At 39.5% G+C, this 19,080-nt stretch overlaps 1 protein-coding gene across 5 annotated transcripts in view; it reads right to left on the reverse strand.

The window, feature by feature from the left end:
* Positions 1-3,016: 3,016 nt before the first annotated feature.
* Positions 3,017-19,080, reverse strand: part of KLF12 (KLF transcription factor 12) — a 264,581-nt gene continuing 248,517 nt past the window's right edge. For 4 of the 5 annotated variants that reach the window (XM_067292737.1, XM_067292730.1, XM_067292754.1 and 1 more), the window contains one exon: positions 3,017-3,980. In XM_067292737.1, coding sequence (XP_067148838.1) covers positions 3,799-3,980 — 182 coding nt within the window. In that variant the 3' untranslated portion in view covers positions 3,017-3,798. Of the gene's footprint in view, positions 3,981-6,555; positions 6,583-19,080 lie in introns of all 5 variants that reach the window. The other variant, XM_067292762.1, reaches the window with a different exon arrangement.

Consider the following 19,080-nt stretch of genomic DNA (forward strand, 5'->3'; position numbering starts at 1 on the left):
TTTAATACAATGCTGGCTAATGAGATTTCCTCACAAATATGGGAGCATCCTTTTAAAAACATTTGAAATCTGACACTTTGTGGCATAGTTTCACATGCAAGCTTTTATGGGCACAGTGGATTTTACCCATCATTTATTCAGACTTAAAAGCACAAATCTCTCTTTCTGAAAGAATGGGACAGTGTACACTTGTATTTCTCAACTGCTCGTACGAGATAGATCAAGGGTGCTGCGCCGAGATGAGATCAGGTATTTCTGCGTGCTACGTCTGATGTAAGCTTTCCATAGGGTTATGAAATGTCAGAAAGCTGCGGCAGTAGAAGACTAGCATGGAGCAATCCCCCTTAGCCTTTGCACAAGCACAAAAAATTGGCAGGTCTGAACCGCAGCCATCGATGGAAGAACACCCTGAGAATTTGGGGGACTTCAGCTCCGCATCGGAACACCTCCCTTCCACAAAATAACTTCTCCTAAAATATCTCTGAAGGGAAAAGACAACAAATCACCCCACAGAACATTTGGGGCCAAAGCCCGTGGGCTCTGATATGAATGGGAAACTTCCCACAAATCTCAGTGAGAGCTTGAACCCAATGGCAGACTATTGCTGGTTGTGAAAGCTGTCTAGAGGTAACGGCAACATGAAAAGCTCCTACATGAAGAGCTCGTTTGTGCTTGAAATGCTTAGCATACATTTCCTGCCTGTTAAATAAGAACATTTAGTATATACTGCTTTATCTCTTGGCTTCATTCTGCTCCCACTCACATGCTCTGAGCAGGCCTAGGTCCCTTGACGTGAGTGTGGCTTTATCCCTTTATCACTTTGGGGGTCCTTGAATAAAATCAGACCCTCTTTCTGTTGTGGTGTTTCGCGTGTATAAAGTAACAGTTGAGAGACACAGGATTCACAGAGACGGACTTCTACATGGGGAGAAGAGCCTCCTCAGACTGTATAGTCAGTCTGTATAGTTAGCACAGAGAGATTGCCTAGGGGCAATTCAGAGCAGAATCATGAAATTTAAGGACTCTGAATTGCTCTCAGAGGCATTTCCCTCTCTCCATTGACTACAGGGGAAGCCTAAAGAAGATACTGGTCTCTCCTGGTAATATTCAGCCTTTGTGAATAACCTCAGAGATTATTTCTCTCATTGCTCCTTTCGAAAGCTAACAGAACGGCCTTAATAGTTTCTGGTCAAATAAACTTCATTTTTCATGGGAAAAAAATCATAGCTTCTGAAAGGAATTCTGTATGCCCCAGGTTCTTCCATTCAATTACTGCTATTCAGGTAATTTGTGGGTAAAATACTATTGGGCAGGAAAAAAATTTTATAAATTGACTTGTTCCTGGCTTCTTTCCTTGGACATTCAGAATGACCAATCCATTCAAAGGGACAACACTGAAGTACATAAAAGATAGACCTCAAATGTAATCCATGAACAATCTCACGCACAATACTGACAATCAGTTTTTCAAATGACCGAAGTAATGGTGTTGGTAAAAACTCAGTTCTGTTGCTCGTTCCGGCTATACAGAAGCCCTGATTTGTTTCAGCCTGTTCAAACTTCACACTGACTCTGAGTGCCACTGCTTACATTCCTGACTCTAACCAGGATACTAAAATGTTGCTGATTTTTGTGGATGTAGATTACCAACCTGGTCAATGGGGAATGATAGAGGCATGCTTCCACAATGGCTGCAAGCAATTTGTCTTGGATTTCTACAGAGGAGAGCCTGTGTTTTAACACTGCTGAAGTTCTTTTAGAGAGCTGATAAATTATCCGCTACCAGGGGACATCAAGAATGTATCAAAGGACAATCAAACTCTGGGTCTGCAAATGCTATTATAAAGTATTATCCCAGTCATATGAATCCTCAATTAACTGTAATTGCTTTTAGTGTTTGCAAGGGTACTGCGTGCTGGTTTTTTTTTAAAGATTATCTTGATTTCAGAATCCCCCCAACATTACTATCAGTATTTCAGGAATCAGAAGTTAATTCAGACTGGTCAAACATTTAAAAATGAATGAGTGGCACCACAAGTTTAATCTGTGCAATTCCTGGAACCAAGTATTCATAATTAAATGCATTGCAAAAGACCTTTATGTATATATCTTTTATCTCTAAGCTATAAAAATCTCAACACATAAAAAATCTTGCTAAGCCTCCTCTTTGTCACATTTAGCTGAACAGGCAGAGCCTTGTGAGGAAAGAAAACAGAAAAACACTATTCTGTTTTCAAGAACAACTGATGACTAAGAGTTTCTCCCTTTCCTACATAATTTAATTAATAGAAATTGATTCAGAATTACATGGCTGTATGGGAATGATCAAGAATTTCCTTTTATTTAATATGAAAAGGCTTGGATTGAAAATCCCAGCAGAGGCAGCCACTGAGACCCATATAAAGGGCCATTTATATCATACTAGAGCTGGCAAAATCTTGTTATTCCCTAACTCCCAGGGACAAACCTAATGTCTTGCAGAGCACCATTTCTGAACCAATTCTCCTTCCTACTTACTGTTCATCCACTCACTCCTCAACAATCAGCTCACTCCTTTATCCCGCTTGCCTTCCAGACACATGTAAGCATTACGTTGAAGGAAAGTAAAGTACTTAATTGTGGTACCTAGCAGGTCAGGAAAACCATCAGAAGGATTAACTTAGGTGTTCTTACATGCTGTTTCTGCATATCCCCCTTTCTGTTGGTGTGGAGTAAATTATTGTCTTGAAGCCATTTTACTCATTATTGCTTTTTCTCTGCAAGAGATGCAGCCGTTTCTTCCCTGTTTTGTTGGTACATTCAATTCCATTTCATGGATAGCTACACCATTAACTTTGGTACCAGTGAGTATAAGATCTGTTTGACTATTTTCTTGTGTTCAAATACTGGTCTTGGGGAGGAGGATGCCTATATGAAAGGAGACCGCACTTTGAGAAAGGGTAGTAGTTTTTAGATGGACTCTGCCTACACAAATCAGGAAATGGTTCCAAATAAGTCCATGGTAAAATACAGATACTTAATATTGTACTTTCAGCAGAAATGCTGCTGCCCCTTGTTTATTTTACAGGCTTCAACAACAAAACGAAAGAAAAGAAAGGGAAAAAAAAAGATAAAAGAAGAAGGCTAAATGGTTGGTGTCTTTCAGGGCATAATGACAAACTGTGGTAAAATAGTAAAATGCCACCATCGTTATTGCAAAAGTCTGCTCAAGCAACCCTTCACCTCAGATAGTGGGACCTCTCCAGCAGAAGAATCTTCTTCTCCGCTCGCATGCAGCTTGCTTGTAGCACAGCTCGGGTATGACGCCAACACCTGCGAGGTGGTATTCAAAAAAAAGGGGTAAGGATGGGATAATAAAGCTCTAGCGGTTTTGCTCTCATCATCATCATCATCGTCATCATCATCGGTTTGCGGTATCTAATCCTCCAATCAGCAGTAATTTGCAGGAACAAAATGTCCGACAGCTGAGAAAACATACGAGCTATAAACATTTTTTCAAAAGACACAGCATGTAAAATAATGCCCATTCTTGTAGCATTTCGGCTGCTATTTCCTAGGTGACTGTGATGACATTTTCGGGGGTAGCCATGCTGAGGGGCAGACGGGGTTAACTTCGGAGGGCAAGGAGAAGAGTGGCACTTCTTTTCCTGCTTCTTTCTTTTTATTATTATTTTTTGTTAGGGACATCACGGAATGCCCTGTGTGTTAACACTGTAGGAGGGGATTCAGCCCTGCTGAATTCACTCAGGGTAGTTAAGAGACCCAGCTCTTAAGCTCGGCTGGAACGGGGAGCATTTCTCAAACCAGCATGTGCCTGCGGCGGTGGAGCGCTAAGTGATCTGAGCGGGAAAAGCTGCGGTCACAGTCTGCACACTTGAATGGCTTCACTCCTGTGTGTTTGCGGTAGTGCCTCGTCAGTTCGTCTGAGCGAGCAAACTTCCAGGTGCAGCCTTCCCAGGTACATTTGTATGGTTTTTCTCCTGGGAGAGACAAAAGAAAGAAGGGGGGGGAAGAAAAAAAAAACAGGTGGTGACTTTCTGCTTGCTGCTTGTAATCCCCGCAACCCCCTCTGCACACTTCCCAGAGACACCCACTGCCTAGGGGGTTCTTTAGGCCAATTTGCACAATTACTATGTACTGAATCTGCTGAATATAACGAAAAGGGCCTTTAGATTTATCATTCCTGTGGCATTCACATGACTAAGAAAATCACAGGATTAAGGCAGCAGTATAGATCCTACCTTGCAGGGGTGCTGTGAGGATTAGCATAAGGACAAAGGGCTGTGTAATCATTCTCAGTATTACTGTACAATTTTGCTAGCCTCATTTCATCAGGCTACACTTTCTCCCAAAATGACCAACTTGCCCCGTACTTCAGCCATTTATCACAGGATGCCAAAGACTTCTTGTTATTTATATGAAGTTCATAATGACTTCTAATTATTTTTATAAACAACACTGCAGGAAATTTCTTAGTGAGCTGGTAAAAATGAACTGCAATTTCCCAAGTAAACATAAAAATTCAATCCACAAAGTGTCCTCTTTTTTTATAGCACTTACTCACTTTTGGTAAAATTAGTTTTGCATGTAAGATGTTACCGGGAATGGTGTAGAATTTTGAAATGTCCTTAGCCATGCAACTTGCACAAAGCTGTCGGTAAAATACCAATTTACTTCAGTGAAATCAGACTTGGGCTAAACATATACTTCTTGGAAAATCCCACCCTCCATTTTTTATTTAAAGTTAAGCACGATGCATTCCACAGGTTCTGTGTCATGTAATGTCACAGGAGAAGATGAATGTGGCAAGTCCTTATTTTGTGCTTTTATAGAATAAATTGTTATAAAGCCTCATTTTTGCAGCTTTTTGAAGGCTGGGCTTGTTTGTCATTTCTGCCCTTAATGTTTACATGTTAACTGCTCTTGCAGTTACCTAGATGCCACAGTCGAGCCTGCATCAAAACTGAGGAATGGAAACTGTGTGAGGTCCTTATGTACCCTTCTCTGATGTGTCAAGAATGAACTTTTAGCTCCCCTTCCTAAACCAGCTAATCACAACCAGGACAAGAGAGCATCTCTGCAACAACTGTTTCCTTCATCAGGCACAATCATTCCTCAGTTATTTATTATCTTGTTCAGGTTTATGAATCATGACCAGCTTACAAGATACTATTTCACATAAACCAATGATGCTACACTTGCTTTGTCGTAGGAGCACCTCCCTCCAAGAGTCTCTTCGAAAGTCAATAAATGCTTTGCTGAGAGCCTTTAATTGCAAAAGAAAATTCCCAACTAAGAGTATTATCACGAAGTTCAAACAGCCTAAAAAATGCAGCTGAAATGGCAATGGGTGTCTCCATAAGGAAATCAGATGCTGTACACACACAGCCGTCAGTAGGGTTGTCAGCAACATTTGAGCTCATTGGGGTGATACCTTCTGCGCACCATCTGGGCTGTGCTGCAGTTTTGATGTCAGATGGGGGTGGGAAGCAGTTGCTGGAAAGAGCATCCAGCAATTTCAGCTCAGAGGTGACAGGCTGGATTTGTAAAGACCACAGCGCATAGCTGGAGCAACATACTGACAGGAACTTGGTCTAGCTAATTTTACAATCCTCAGAAGAACGCAAAATGCTGATTAGTATTTATTGTCCCCTGGATGCCCACAGCGCCGGGCTCCTGGAATCCTGCAGCTGACGGAGCTGGACGGGCAGGAGCTTCATGGCAGATGGCTGGTTATGTGCTCTTGCCAGTGACAAAGTGCTACAAAACGTTCTCAGATTTGCCACAGAATTGTCTTCATACCCTTGCCACCAGCAGTGGGCGTGGAGCACTGTAAAAATATAACAGTTTCCCCATCTGACTTGGCAGGTCTATACTAATGATCTCGTTACAGCACACGAACAGTTTCTAAGTGGAGCGTTTGTCACTTCCACCCTCAACACACTTTTAAACTCTCTTTTCATTCAGACCCTGGATGCTGTCCTGACTGGTTTCTTTGATCACAGAGACTTCCAGAACAAAGTAAGGAGATGTTGCCTAAGTTTTGGATCCCTATTTAAAAGCATCTGCAATTCTAAGTCTCTCCGTACCCTAAGATCCTTTCCCTGCAAACAGCCTCTTTGTTACAGAAAGTCCCAAATTTTCCTTCCCTTGGTAAAAGGCAAATGGAGACCCTGAGGCGGGAAGGGATGGAACACGAAAGAGAAGTACCAGAAATAGTTCCTTCTTCCCTTAAAATAGTATCGCTTCAGGTAAGGAATGAAAGAAAGCTGATGGAAGGACGCGCTCCTGGGTCACTCGGCTGGAGCTTTCCAGGTGTTGCTACCAGCCGCTCTCCCCAAAGAGAGAGTCCTGTTTACCCAGCCCCTACAGAGCTATGTGACAGAGACAGGACTAACCACATTCCTCTCAAGCTATTTACACCACTGAAGGAAAATCTCACTTACAAGCTCAGCCTAAGACCACCTTTCATTATTTTCAAATATATGCATATAGTATAAGAAGGAAAAAAACAGACAAAGAAGCATTATGCTGAAGACATTAAGTAATATGTACCTTAAAAAAAACACTGTGAAGAAAACTCTGAAAGATACAAATTTTCATTAAGATTAATAACAACACTTTACATAAACCTAAATTTTAGGGAAAGAATTTCTACTAAACACCTACATTATCTGTGGATGGAAAAACCAGGTAGGCAATACTGTATTAACTGTTAACTTTTTGTTCGGTAACATACCAAACAGGAAGACTGGCCACTGATTCTACAAGAACCACAGTAAAAAATGGAAGATCCAGGAGTTCCAAGGATCAAGAAAGGACCAGCAGAACAGAATTGATAAAGGATGGGCACCTGGTATCAGATTTTGAACACCCACGTTGGCTGATTAACTTACAACTGAAATTCCCTGTACAATCAACAGAGAGAAGTAAGACTTCAGCAGGGAGATGAAGAAAGCGCTTGAGTGAGGAAGTGGACAAAAACAGTTAGTTAACAGGAAAAATGCGGCCCACTACTTACTTCGGCTTGGTGCTTCTGGCCATGCAGGACTCAGAAAGGTAAGCAGTGCTATGTGCACTCGCAGGCTCTTGAGCGGACTAGAGCCCTCCATAACACAGGTGCAGTATCAATATATTGCAATTTCAGGTCTGGATGGCAGTGGAGTGGAAGTGAAGTCAAACACTCAACAATTTGGATGCAGACACTTCTGCCTTTATGTGAGCACTTGACCTCTCGTGCCTAAAAAACTCTTGGGTACAGAGTATAGGCACCTCTTGTATTTAGGCTCCTTGGATGGCCAGGCAGCTGCTAGCACATGGGCTTTACAGTTACTGCCACCCACTGAGATACTCAAATTCTCACTTAGCTCTAAGCAGCCAAAGCAGGTACTGTGAGTCTTGCCCACAGTAGTGGAAACAGGGGAATGAAGGAGAAGACAAAACAGGGGATAAAACAATGAAAAAAGAAGAAAGTTCTGCAAAGACAGAGGAAGAACCTGCAGTAATTAACACAGGGAGAGGACAAATATGGAAAAAGATAAAAACCCCTTACTGCTAGTTAATCTTCTGAATCTTTAAGTTTTTATAGACTTACAGAAGTCACCAGTTAAAAAAAAAAAAAAAAGGCCTAAAGCTGTGAAGATTTTCACTGAAGCCGTTGCTCTGCTCTCTGGCCTGTCTTTGGAAGCACTATTGTTTTGTCCCAAAACCTGACAAAAAAGATCCTAAGTCACAGAAAAATTGCATTCTGATCTTATTTCACAGTTCTGATTTGCAATACATGGACAGCAAACAATATTCCATGACAGTAATTTACACAGATCAAGTGGGACCCTGGAGCATGAAAAATATTATTCTAGACAGTTCTCTATAGAAAACAAGTATTTTCTATTGTTTGGGAAAGTTAATTACAAAGTTTTATAGGTATGACTCAATGCCTCAAATGGAACTAGTCATTTTTTAATCTTCTATTAACAAAACATCTTTTTTTAACAGCCCTCCAAAACATTGCCTTTTCCAGTCCAGATGCCACAATCCAGATTAGTTTAATTACTTTTACCATATTATTTTTCCTACCCTACCATGACTCCTCTCACTTAAGCACTTAAGAGCATAGTTACAATGGTTACTCATTGAATCTCCCTAAAATCAAGCAAATAATGAATTAACAATGCTGAATAATGATCATTATTCAGTCAATTCTCTAAAAATTTTCCACCCTCCATACAACCCAACATATATTTTCCCATATTCATGTAATCTAATTTCTAGAAGATCATTCACCTATGGAAATAAATCTCACTAGCTTTTACTTTGCAACCCAGTGACATTCAAATATTTTAAAATAATCTTGTATGTTGGTATCAGCAAGAGAATGTGCCATGTAAGAGATGAAGGGGCCAGGGTCAGTTCTATACTAAGCAAGATTTCACATGCAGTACATTCCTCTGCAATTTTATTTTGCTGCTGATATCACAGTATTTGATGACAGATACTTCAAAGAAAGGTGCAACAAAAGCCCTATATAAATTGGTATGGAGTATTCTGCCAGCAGGGAAATTTATCTGGAACTAAAGGAAACAGAGCTGGCTTATGTTGCCTAGGCGAGAAATTTTATTTACTGTAATTGTAGATACCCTACGTACCCACCGTACTTCCTTTCATTTGTGTATTATTCAAGTTTCATTTATTCATCAGTTTATCAAGCTCTTAACAACTATGTCATCGAGTAGCAATGAGGTAAGGTAACTCAGACTACTTCCAGGACAGAAAATATCCTAGTCATCAAGTTTTAAACACATTTCTTTCTCTGGCATAAACTCGTCTCTCTCTGTTATTACATGAGTGTCATGTCCCTTCTTATCTGTGTCCTCTTCATAGATTCCCATCTATCCAGTTTTTCTATATGTAACTCTCACCTTGATTCACAATTATTTCATCACTTCTCTGGAGCTCCTTTTTGAAATGGTATTCATCATTTTGAAACACTGATAACATTTTTAATCCAAGTAAGAGTCAACTAGAAAATACACATATGGCAATGTTCAGGGTACAGGCTTCACCATCTAATCAGATTTTTCTGCATTTAAGCTTTCATTTTTCTGTGAAAGAGACAAATGATAAACTCTGCATTTGATATGGAAAAAAAAGAGCTTAAAGAAAAGCACTTGGAAATGAATCTTGCTTTATTGTTATTATTATCTGTAGTGTTTCTGAATTGGGAGGGTGGGAGCAAAGGAGAGAAGTTGTCCCTCATCCTGTTCATGAAATACAACTGGCTTGAGTAAAGCTTGTAGAGTTTAACAGATGGTACCTGCCCAGCCTTGCTATCTACAGCCACATCTTTATACCTCCTTACTCAGTTTCTACTACCATTACTCTCAGAGGACTATTTCCCACATAAGAACAGAGTGTGGTCCTAAGGATTTAGCCCTTAACAAGTGGAAGAAAACAAATAATCCGACAAACATGCCTCTGCCTATGTTTGGTGATGTTAAACATTCTAGTCAAAGCCAACAGGTCTATGGCTCTGCAGGGTTAGGAACACCTCAGAGTTATTCCACTGGTTTGGAAGTTTCTGCTACAGGATATTATGCAAAATATGTAACGTGTAGTATTTACGTCAGCTGGTTTCAGTTCCCACATAAACACCAGAATCATTCTGAAACATATAGGGCAGCCACACTGCTCCCATAATGATATGACTCTGGGAGTGTAAATCATAAATTGACAACCCCAAAAGATGAATAATTAGATTCTGCATTTCTACTAAAAATACCCTGTTTTGGACAGCAAAAGAATCTTTTTACAGCAAAAACATCATGTTATAATGAAGGCACTCCCAGAGGAAGAAGGCAGCTTAGCTTTTAGACACAGGGGAAAGGGAAATGACAACTGTTATGTTTTGTGTGATTTTTTTATTAGTATAATTTTGTAATGAAAAAACATAAAAGCACTTATAAAGCACTTTCCATCTTCAAAGTGCTTTATAAAACTATTTAAAAAAATATTAATACTTTATAATAGTCTGCTTTCATAATAGCACTGCATAACAAACATCATCATGTCTATTCTGCAAGGTAGGGAAACCAACCCAGCGAACATAAGCGACCTTCTCAAAACTGCAGAGAAAGTGAACAGCTACATTATGACTCAAATATTAGAGGCATCTTACTTTCTGAAATGAAAACACTAATCTCAGTCGTATCCCTTTAGAAGATTGAAATATTATTGCAGCATTTTAATTAGAAGTCCAAATCAAATGTTCAGATGTCTAGCAAATTTTTCAAAAAGGTGATTTGGATCTCTGTTTCTGTTACTGATTCACTGTATCTCTTTGGTGAATATAATGATTTTGACTTTTATGTTTCAGTGCTTTTAAAATATGCAAATAAAAGATCTTTCTGGGAAGAGGTTAAAGTTTTGTATCAGTTGAGCAAGTCTGGGAAAATAATTTCTATGAGCAGAACAGGAACGTACTGTGCTGATTGACACGTCTTGAAATTCAGGTTTTTTATTCCCTGTTCTCACTTTGATTTAGGCAAAGCACAGGGACATGGTTTCTTCATGTGAAAACTGGGAACAAAAAAATTTCCTGAATTCAAAAATTTAGTGACAACCTCCACTCTAAAAGAACAGACAGAACGTCATCATACTATACAAACCTACTATGTACATGCTCTGCTTCTGATAATTCAGGTCCAAGTCATTTTTCCGTATTGTAACACATAACTAACTTTTCATTGCACTGTGCTGCTAAGTTTGGGTCTTGTTTGTCATCCTAGCTCTTCTGTCACCTTTTCTGCATGACCAGCGCTAGTTTAGGACCCTTATCTATTTTCTTCTCTTACTTCTGGCTTTTGTATATTGTTGCACACTACCCTCTATGCATGTAATAGCCTCAGTGTAACAATGTTTTAATACAACTCCCAGTAAAAAAAAACTTTGTGACCAGACTCACAAGAATTCAGTTCTCCATAATTTAAGGCGGCAAATTCATCACATTAGTCTCAGCCCTGTCTGTCACACAGAAAAGAAACACAGAGGAAATACAAGAAACTTCACTTGCACATTTTCACTTTTTAGAGGCTTCTACATAGCAACTTTGTTCCTTGATGTGCCTTACCTAGTACTACATAAGACATGAACAAATTAACATTCTGGGATAAGGCTTTGTCATTGCTGATGTGAATGATAAACGTTAATTCCCACAATAACAATAAAAATAAAATTTCTGGAAATGCAAAAGGCCTTTTCCTGTGCACCTGAATCCAGGAGCCAGACCAAACCCCAAAGTGTGTTCCCACAAGAAAATGTTGACAGTAGATGACAAATAGTGTATTATTGGCCTTCCTGATCTTTTTTGCTGCACCGCATGGTCCTTGTATCTATATCTATGTACATACTTTATAGATATACACACATACACATATATATACATATACATACACACACACATGCACATATTTATGTGTGTACATGCATATATATATATGTATGTATATGTGTACATATCTAATATCTAATATATACACACACATATGTAGTGAAAGAGGGCATGGAAACTTCCTTCTGCACAGCAAATTTATGGGACTATCAAAGCTCCAGTCCCATGGGGAAGAGAGAGATTATTCCTTTTATGGCAACCTTCACTCTCAAAAGATTCTGGGAAAGGCAATGCAACAGATCTGCACATGTATCAGCAGCCAACTACATGCAGGTGGCAATAGGCCTGCACACTAACTCTCCTTATCTTGGGTGCTGCTGGTCTGGCTTCTCCTGAATAAAACACCTTTCCTCTACTGTGATCCATAACTGCAAGGAAGATGCCAATCAAGTGAGGTATTTCTTCCCATTTGCAATAACTGTGCCTTCGATTCTGCTACTGTCACTATTCCTGAATGCTCTAGGAATTGCTCCATGTTCAGCAAGAACAATGTATGTTTCTCAGTATAAAAGTTTAATCTTCCACTATTTCTAAAAAAACCCCAAATGACCGCCCCAAATAAACAAAGAAAACAACAAAGAGGCTCCAGGGGATGAGCTTCATCTCACTCAGTTTAACACAACTGATTATTTGTTGTTTGAGCCGTGCGAGAACTCAGGCTTAGGCAGGGGCCAGGACCCTGGTGTGCAGTACCCAGAAACCACCTCCCTCAGCAAACTTAGTATTCAAGTAAATGAGTTGTGAAGGCCACTAAACAGAATACTGAACTGATGCCAATTGTTACCATCCTGAAGTGCAGAATAAATATATGAGATAGTAAAGAAAACTATTAACTGACAAAAATACGTACGATGAGGAAGACACTTAGAAAAGATCATTAATGTGACCAAGATACTACAAAATTATCCTATGGAGAAAATATTGAAGGGCAGAAAACATCCACCAGTTGTGTAAGTCATCTGATTTTTTCCTTTGTCAGGAAATGAGAAGATGTCTTGTAAAATTTCCCCAATTTTTTTACCTACTTACCTATAAAAAATGAAGTCCAAAAACACTAGCTTTCAGCTTTTGCCTCTTTTTCCTTGTATTAGTCATTGAAAAAAGAAAATAGGAAAAAAACCCCCCATGAATAAATCATTAAAAGAAAGGCTTTTGTGAAACTTATTTGCAGTTTTCAGCATGTTCTACTCTCAGCACACTCTGTTCCTGATGGGCAGTCTGCCCTGACAAGGATAGTATGGGCATGAGCAATTCCAGAAGCACTTCAGGAAAGGCAGGTGGTATCATCAGTATTGGACATTTAAGGAGCAAGTTGATATCCCATTCTCTCTGCACCTCAGTTGGCTGCAAGAATTAATGTCCTTGGAAAGCCTGTAATGCTTCCTTCTCCTTCAGGTCTCAGTGCAACATCTGGGAAAGCATTTTGAAGGGAATGGGAGCAGAGAGGTCTTACTCGCCTTCATGCCACTGCAGGGCTACAAATGGTAGACTGCAATCATGCCTGAGACCTTAGATGAACTGCAGTTCTTTGGAGGTAGAGTATTAAGTACTAAATGATTTACTTAGAGAAGACTTTATTCTGCATAATGAAATCATCATTATTCCCTCGTGCCACACACAGACAAAACACATATGCACCCCATATTTACAAAGTCAAGGGGCATTGTTGCAAATATTTTTCATAACCTAGAGACTGAAAGCAATCACAGACACAATTTGACTTGCTTTCCCATCAAAGTGTCTTGGAATAACCATGTGGGCACTCTTCCATATCGGCACGGCATCAGACCTACAATGCGGAGAAGTGATTCCCTGGGTATAAGGTGAATTCAGAGCTCGCAAAATGCGCCAGAAATGAAATCGTTTAACTTTCCACATAGTGGCTATTGGATGAGAACTGGATGTACAAGCTTCTTGTGGTATGGACACCTGCCCATGAGTAACTGGACTCAGAAAAACATCTCACTACAGCCAGGCAGCTAGCAGAGCTTAACATTTTTGCAGATCACCTTACTAGGATGTGGTGGCATTGGCGAGTCTGCCTTTATAGCCTGCCACATAGTCTACCAGCAGATATCCTATTTTAAATACACTGTAAGTTCTGTCCCTGAGATGCTGAACCCAGTAACGTCAAAGGGAATGGGCCGAGGCTTTAGGAGCCCTGTTTATTAAATAATTTGTCTATCTTCTAATTTGAAGTAACATGAAGAAAGACCAGAAAAGCTGCAAATGAAGACTTCCATGAAATATACTGGTTTCCACATCGGAAAGCTCTGCTGTTTATTGCAACTGGCAGTAAATTTTAAACACTGAAAGAAAGTATTTCTTAAAAAATAAAAGCATCACCCAATACAAATAGAACCTCCTATTTTACTTAAAGCAAATTAATTTTTAAAGTGGCTTTGTTTATTTAAATTCCCAGGTTCTGGAACAGCATGTGAACCTGCTGTTACAGCTTTTTTCATTTGACAGATTTATGTGCAGGAAGAAGAGCTCTGGGATAAGGCTCTATGGGGCATATAGGACATGAGAAGAAAAGCTAAGCTTTTGAAGAGAGAGTCTGGAGGACGGGTGACAAAGAGGTGTTAAATTTAAAGTAGGCAAAAAATCTACAGAGTTCAAGTTAAAGCCAAGAGGATTATTTAGAATATGTTGTTTCCTCCTAATATTTGTCTAAAGAAGGGATTACAAACTAGTAAATATCTCTCTGGAACATATAGCTAGTAAAAGGCATTAAACGGACTTTAAGAAAACAACAGGTAATGAATGGAGTTTTAAAACCTACAGAACAAAAATAACTTTTTTGGTGCCTCGTACTTCTTCAGTCTGCTCTGAAATTGCTGAAAGGAAAATGTGAACAAAGACTAATGACAGGGGCCCTTTCATTTAAAATAATATATGGAGCAACAGTGAGTGAGAGGAATGCAATGTTTGAAAAAGCACAGACTAAATAAAACACCCATGTACTCATGAGCCCTCTCTCTTTTAGGGTGGTGTCTCAACCCAGCTAAAAAGGAACTTCTCTGAGAGGAAATGCTGTCATTTTCTCAGGTACGAAACCGCATTTCTGAGATGTTTAGTGCCTCCATGTAGCGCTGGTGAAGACCCCCTGACACTGACAAATAGGCTTCATTACATCTGCTGCAAAGGTATTTGCTCTCATATCTTAGGAATGATACAGGCGTTGATCAAGAACAAAGCCACAAATGCTATGAAATCTGTTTGGCCTGGAGGCTATATTCAGCCTGTCTCTGTAAGTGCCTAAATAAGCTGCCACAACTTCTATGGCATCAGCACCGAGAAGAGTGATTTGGACTTAGTGCTGTTGGGGGCTCGTCAAGGCAAAGCAGCAGTCACAGCCCTGTTTCTGAGCCTCATGGTAGGTCTTCTAGATACAGTCTTTGCCTTCCTTCACCCCTTGGCGGCAGGAGCCAAACCACAGTTGTGGCTATGTGACATCCTAGACTCACAGAATAAATCAATTCCCACTACAAGCCTAGCAAAACATCCCAGACTTTTGCTGCTGTTGACACCAGGAAGCAATTGTGCCCTGTTCCTCTAGAAATTAGTAACTATGACTATGATGGGTTGCACAGAGATACAAGACGGTGATTACTTGTAGCGCATTAGCTTTAAAGAAAATCCGATGGACCCGAGAGAGAGCAATCTCTTCTGGTCCGACGTTCTAAAGCTATGGTCCACATAATCTTAAAGTAAGCATCTTATTTCTTTATTAACTTCTTCAGGATGATTCACACAATGTTTTAAACTCCTTGGGCTTTTCCATATGGTAAAAGGGTAGCCACGATAAGCTAGAAATGGATTTAGCTGTGAGCAACTTCAGATGTGAAATCCAACACAAATCAAATTTCCCTTTTAATGACTATGTAGTTAGTGGGTTGGATTTCTCAGGTCATACTCCCCATGCTAGGCACCACTTTGACTGTGACGCATTCACACCACATAGTGAATTCTGCATACTTAGAAAAAAGGGAAGAGTTTAAATTTCTTCCACATGTAATATCCTGTATACGTGCTTTAAGTCTCTGTTCTTTATCAGGCCCCCTAACACAGACAGTATAATATGCGTCTTCAATTTACATAACACACCTCAAATTTACATGCTCTCCCTATTTAAAAGGAGATAGGTGATGCCTATGAAAACTGGGACGTGACACGCAAAGGTTAGCCTTGGTACAAATAGACCTGTGATTCAGATTAAAATAGAATATTGTGCACTAGAATTTCTAGTTTGAGCAGCCTCTGGATCAAAAATGAAAGTAGCTTTTAGCCACTTCGTAGACCAGTGGGACAGTTTGTCCAGTACTGGGTGGAAGAACCCACCAGTGCACCAAATGCATATGCTGGGACATTCCCCAAAGTCAGCAGTGCACAGAGGGGTTCCTTGCACTATCTCTGTAGGCAGCCAGAACTTGCAAAGAACCAAATCTTTTGCTATTCATATTTTTCGTCATTCAATTCTTTTGGTAAAAAGAGAACTGAAATTACTGTGAATGAAATGTGTGTTTTTCATGTGATCACTGTCATCTGTGCGAAAGGCATTTACATGTTCTAATGCCTCCTTTGCACTGTTATGGCAACTAGCCCAAAGGGTCATGGGTATTTGTTTTCTTTTCCCTTTCCTCTCTCCCTAAAACAGGCTCTCCTGTCCCCTCAATCTTTCCATACACCCCCTTCATCCACAAGTATTATAGTGATTGAGGCTATATTAATATACATATGAAATGTATTATATCTGTGACTTTACTGCCTTGCATTTGATCAGATTAATGGCCTAACTGTACAGCTTTGTCCTGTTCATCATTCATTAACTTCCCAGCTGACTGAAAAAATAATGATGAGTAAAGTAAAATTTTGCAGGTAAATTGGAAAATATTTTTGATTGTTTTGCAGCTTTTCATTGACATTTCTGAAATGTCCAGCCAACTAGGGAGGTCAAGACGCACTCCCTCAAATACATGGTGTGAAAATATCTGTTTTTTGCCAAATAATAAAATGCTTGACATTTACTACCAGTTCTACAGTTTTATAGACCAAATATTTTCAGATTCACCACCTTCACAGATCAGTTATTAAAGTCTAGTTTTTATAACCCATGTCAGCCTCTCAACAGAAGGCATGATTTGCCTCTTCAATTTACATAAGATATATGAGATTTTCATCATCTGTCTGTGTAAAGTCTGTAGATCTGCACAAAGGATAGTAGGAAAGGAAACAGCAATTCATTAAAATAAATTTAAATAGTTTTCGAATGAAATTTTGATGGAAAAAAAAACACCATTGGAAAGAACCAAAATTACTTAGTTTGAAATGCTTGGTTGCCCTAGTGAAAGCTTCACTGGCAACTTTAATACCACCTGAAGGATGTGAAATGACAACTACGTATCACACAATAATGCTATGTTTGTTTCCCTATCAGTCTTAAAAATGCATAAAAAAGAAGCAAAGTGAAGAATGTCAGTCACACCGGGGACCCATGGGTGCACACTTCTCAGTGAACAGGAATTAAAATTCTCAACTATTACCCTCCCCGGGACAGTATACGTATGTACGCATGTAGGGTGCAACGCAGCCATACACAGAGTAGGAATAAAACTCAGGATTCTTTGTTTTCTGACTTTTAAAGACTGCTCATTTGAAAAGTCACACATTAGTAATTTTCTTGATGTCTCCTGAAGCCGAAACTAACTCAATACTACTCAGGCGAGCCAATTTCTCACAGTTTCTCCTTGTGGAAAGAGCTGATAAACCTGAGCTGCAAGATTGACTGTGAGCCCTGAAGGCTCTCCATTGCACCCGATACCTCCTGATATTTATATTTGACAATTTGGCAAAACAACTACAAAAACATGATACTAGAAAGAGAAATTCAATAGCAAGTGCTTGTGATTTATGGAAGGCTCTATTAGAGGTTTCATTTACTATTTTTCTAGTTACAGAAACGATATGCAGTTCAAGCACGCCCCCCAGTGGACGATGTCTAAACCTTTACACTAAGTTTTAAAGACACCAGTGAGCAGTATTTGGGAGCTGGCTGATGGCATACTTAAAAAAAAATAGGGGTCACCCAAAGAGAGTTAAATGCTACTGCTACCATCTGTAAAATTTTATTTCCATTTTTAATTAAGTTCAAAAGAAGTATACTTTCCAATCAACAACGTTGTTTGTCCTGTCAAAGTGCCTTATTATTTTTTTCCTGTATCAAAATGATTGTGAATGTTTTATTTGCTATGCTTATATATTAAATGGAAAAAAAAAACCTAGTTTTCAGACACATCCTGCTTAGCTAAACAATTGTTAGCAAGATCAGCCTGCTTAAAAAAAATCCAGATTATGCAATGCTGAGTTTCTGTGATCTTTTCTCAGAAAGTTTCCTATTCAAACTTGCTCACCCTTGCGTGCATAGCTGTCATAATTCATTTATACTTATCCAAAACTGCACACTAATTACTATGGGTCATACGTGAATAATTAACTTGTTTTGCCCAAAGCAAAAGTAAAGGTTAAGATAAAAAAAAATGTAAAATGAGATTAATACATAGAGTGTATTTATGGTCAGTGCTACATGATTTACCAAGACCTGAAAAGTGTTCTGTAAAACACATTTCATTTTAACAGCACAGTACTGACTTTCTCATTGGATCCCCTGGCTAAATTCAGCATTCACCTTCTCTCAAGACTACTTTTAATTTCTTATATTGCAGCAGGCATGAAGCCACGACAATATAAAGCAGTTAACATATGAGCATTTTATGAAGGTTTTTAATTTGGTGCTATTTTTCCTGTTAGGTTTTCTTTTTCCCCTGAAGGAATAAACCAACGTTCAACATTACTACAAAATATTTTAGGCAGCAGGCTTTTAGAGTGGGGATTCATTTCACCCAGCTAAGAAGTAGGTATCTGGGCTTCCTCTTTATTCAGCAGTGGAAGAGAAGCATCTTCACATGCCAGTTCATTCACCTCATCAATCTGGAGATGGAATAACATGCCCCAGAGGTGCCAGTCCCTCTTGCCGAACTAGGAGAGATCCCAGACAGATAGCTTAGCCTAGACACCTCACTGTCAGAGAACCAAAGCTAGGGGAAATGAACTGTACAATTACCAGGGGTACAGAAACTCCCTTAACACTGCTGAAGAGCTCCAGCTGTACAAGCTGCAACTACTGACACCACTTTAAGCGCTTGGTGCCTAGTTTTGAGCACCCTAAGTGCACAGCTGGAGCTTCAGAGGTGCAGACTATCTAATGCTGATCTGGATGCATTGCACACAAGAGTTAGCCTGCCAGGAGATCACTAGTGAATTAGAGACTCCCAACAAGTCACTGATTAAAGTCAATGACAACTGTGATTCTCAGTGTCTGGTAAGATTAAACTTAAAATCTCATGGCAGATAATAGTGTTTTATATTTCTATGCTAACATGGCTGTGACATTTCTGACGTTTTTCCACATACAGTTTGTAATCCAGTTTCTTCCACTGTGTTTTCTTATCCTCTTGGGCTGGTCATCAGTTTTACAGGCTATAATAGCTTAACTTCCCTGTGGTATAAGCCATGTCCAACTCCAGAAGTCTACTGGTTTCACACCTCTGCTTGACTCTCTGCCTTCTAATCTG

This window comes from Apteryx mantelli, chromosome 1, assembly GCF_036417845.1.
Source record: "Apteryx mantelli isolate bAptMan1 chromosome 1, bAptMan1.hap1, whole genome shotgun sequence".
Classification (NCBI taxonomy): domain Eukaryota; kingdom Metazoa; phylum Chordata; class Aves; order Apterygiformes; family Apterygidae; genus Apteryx; species Apteryx mantelli.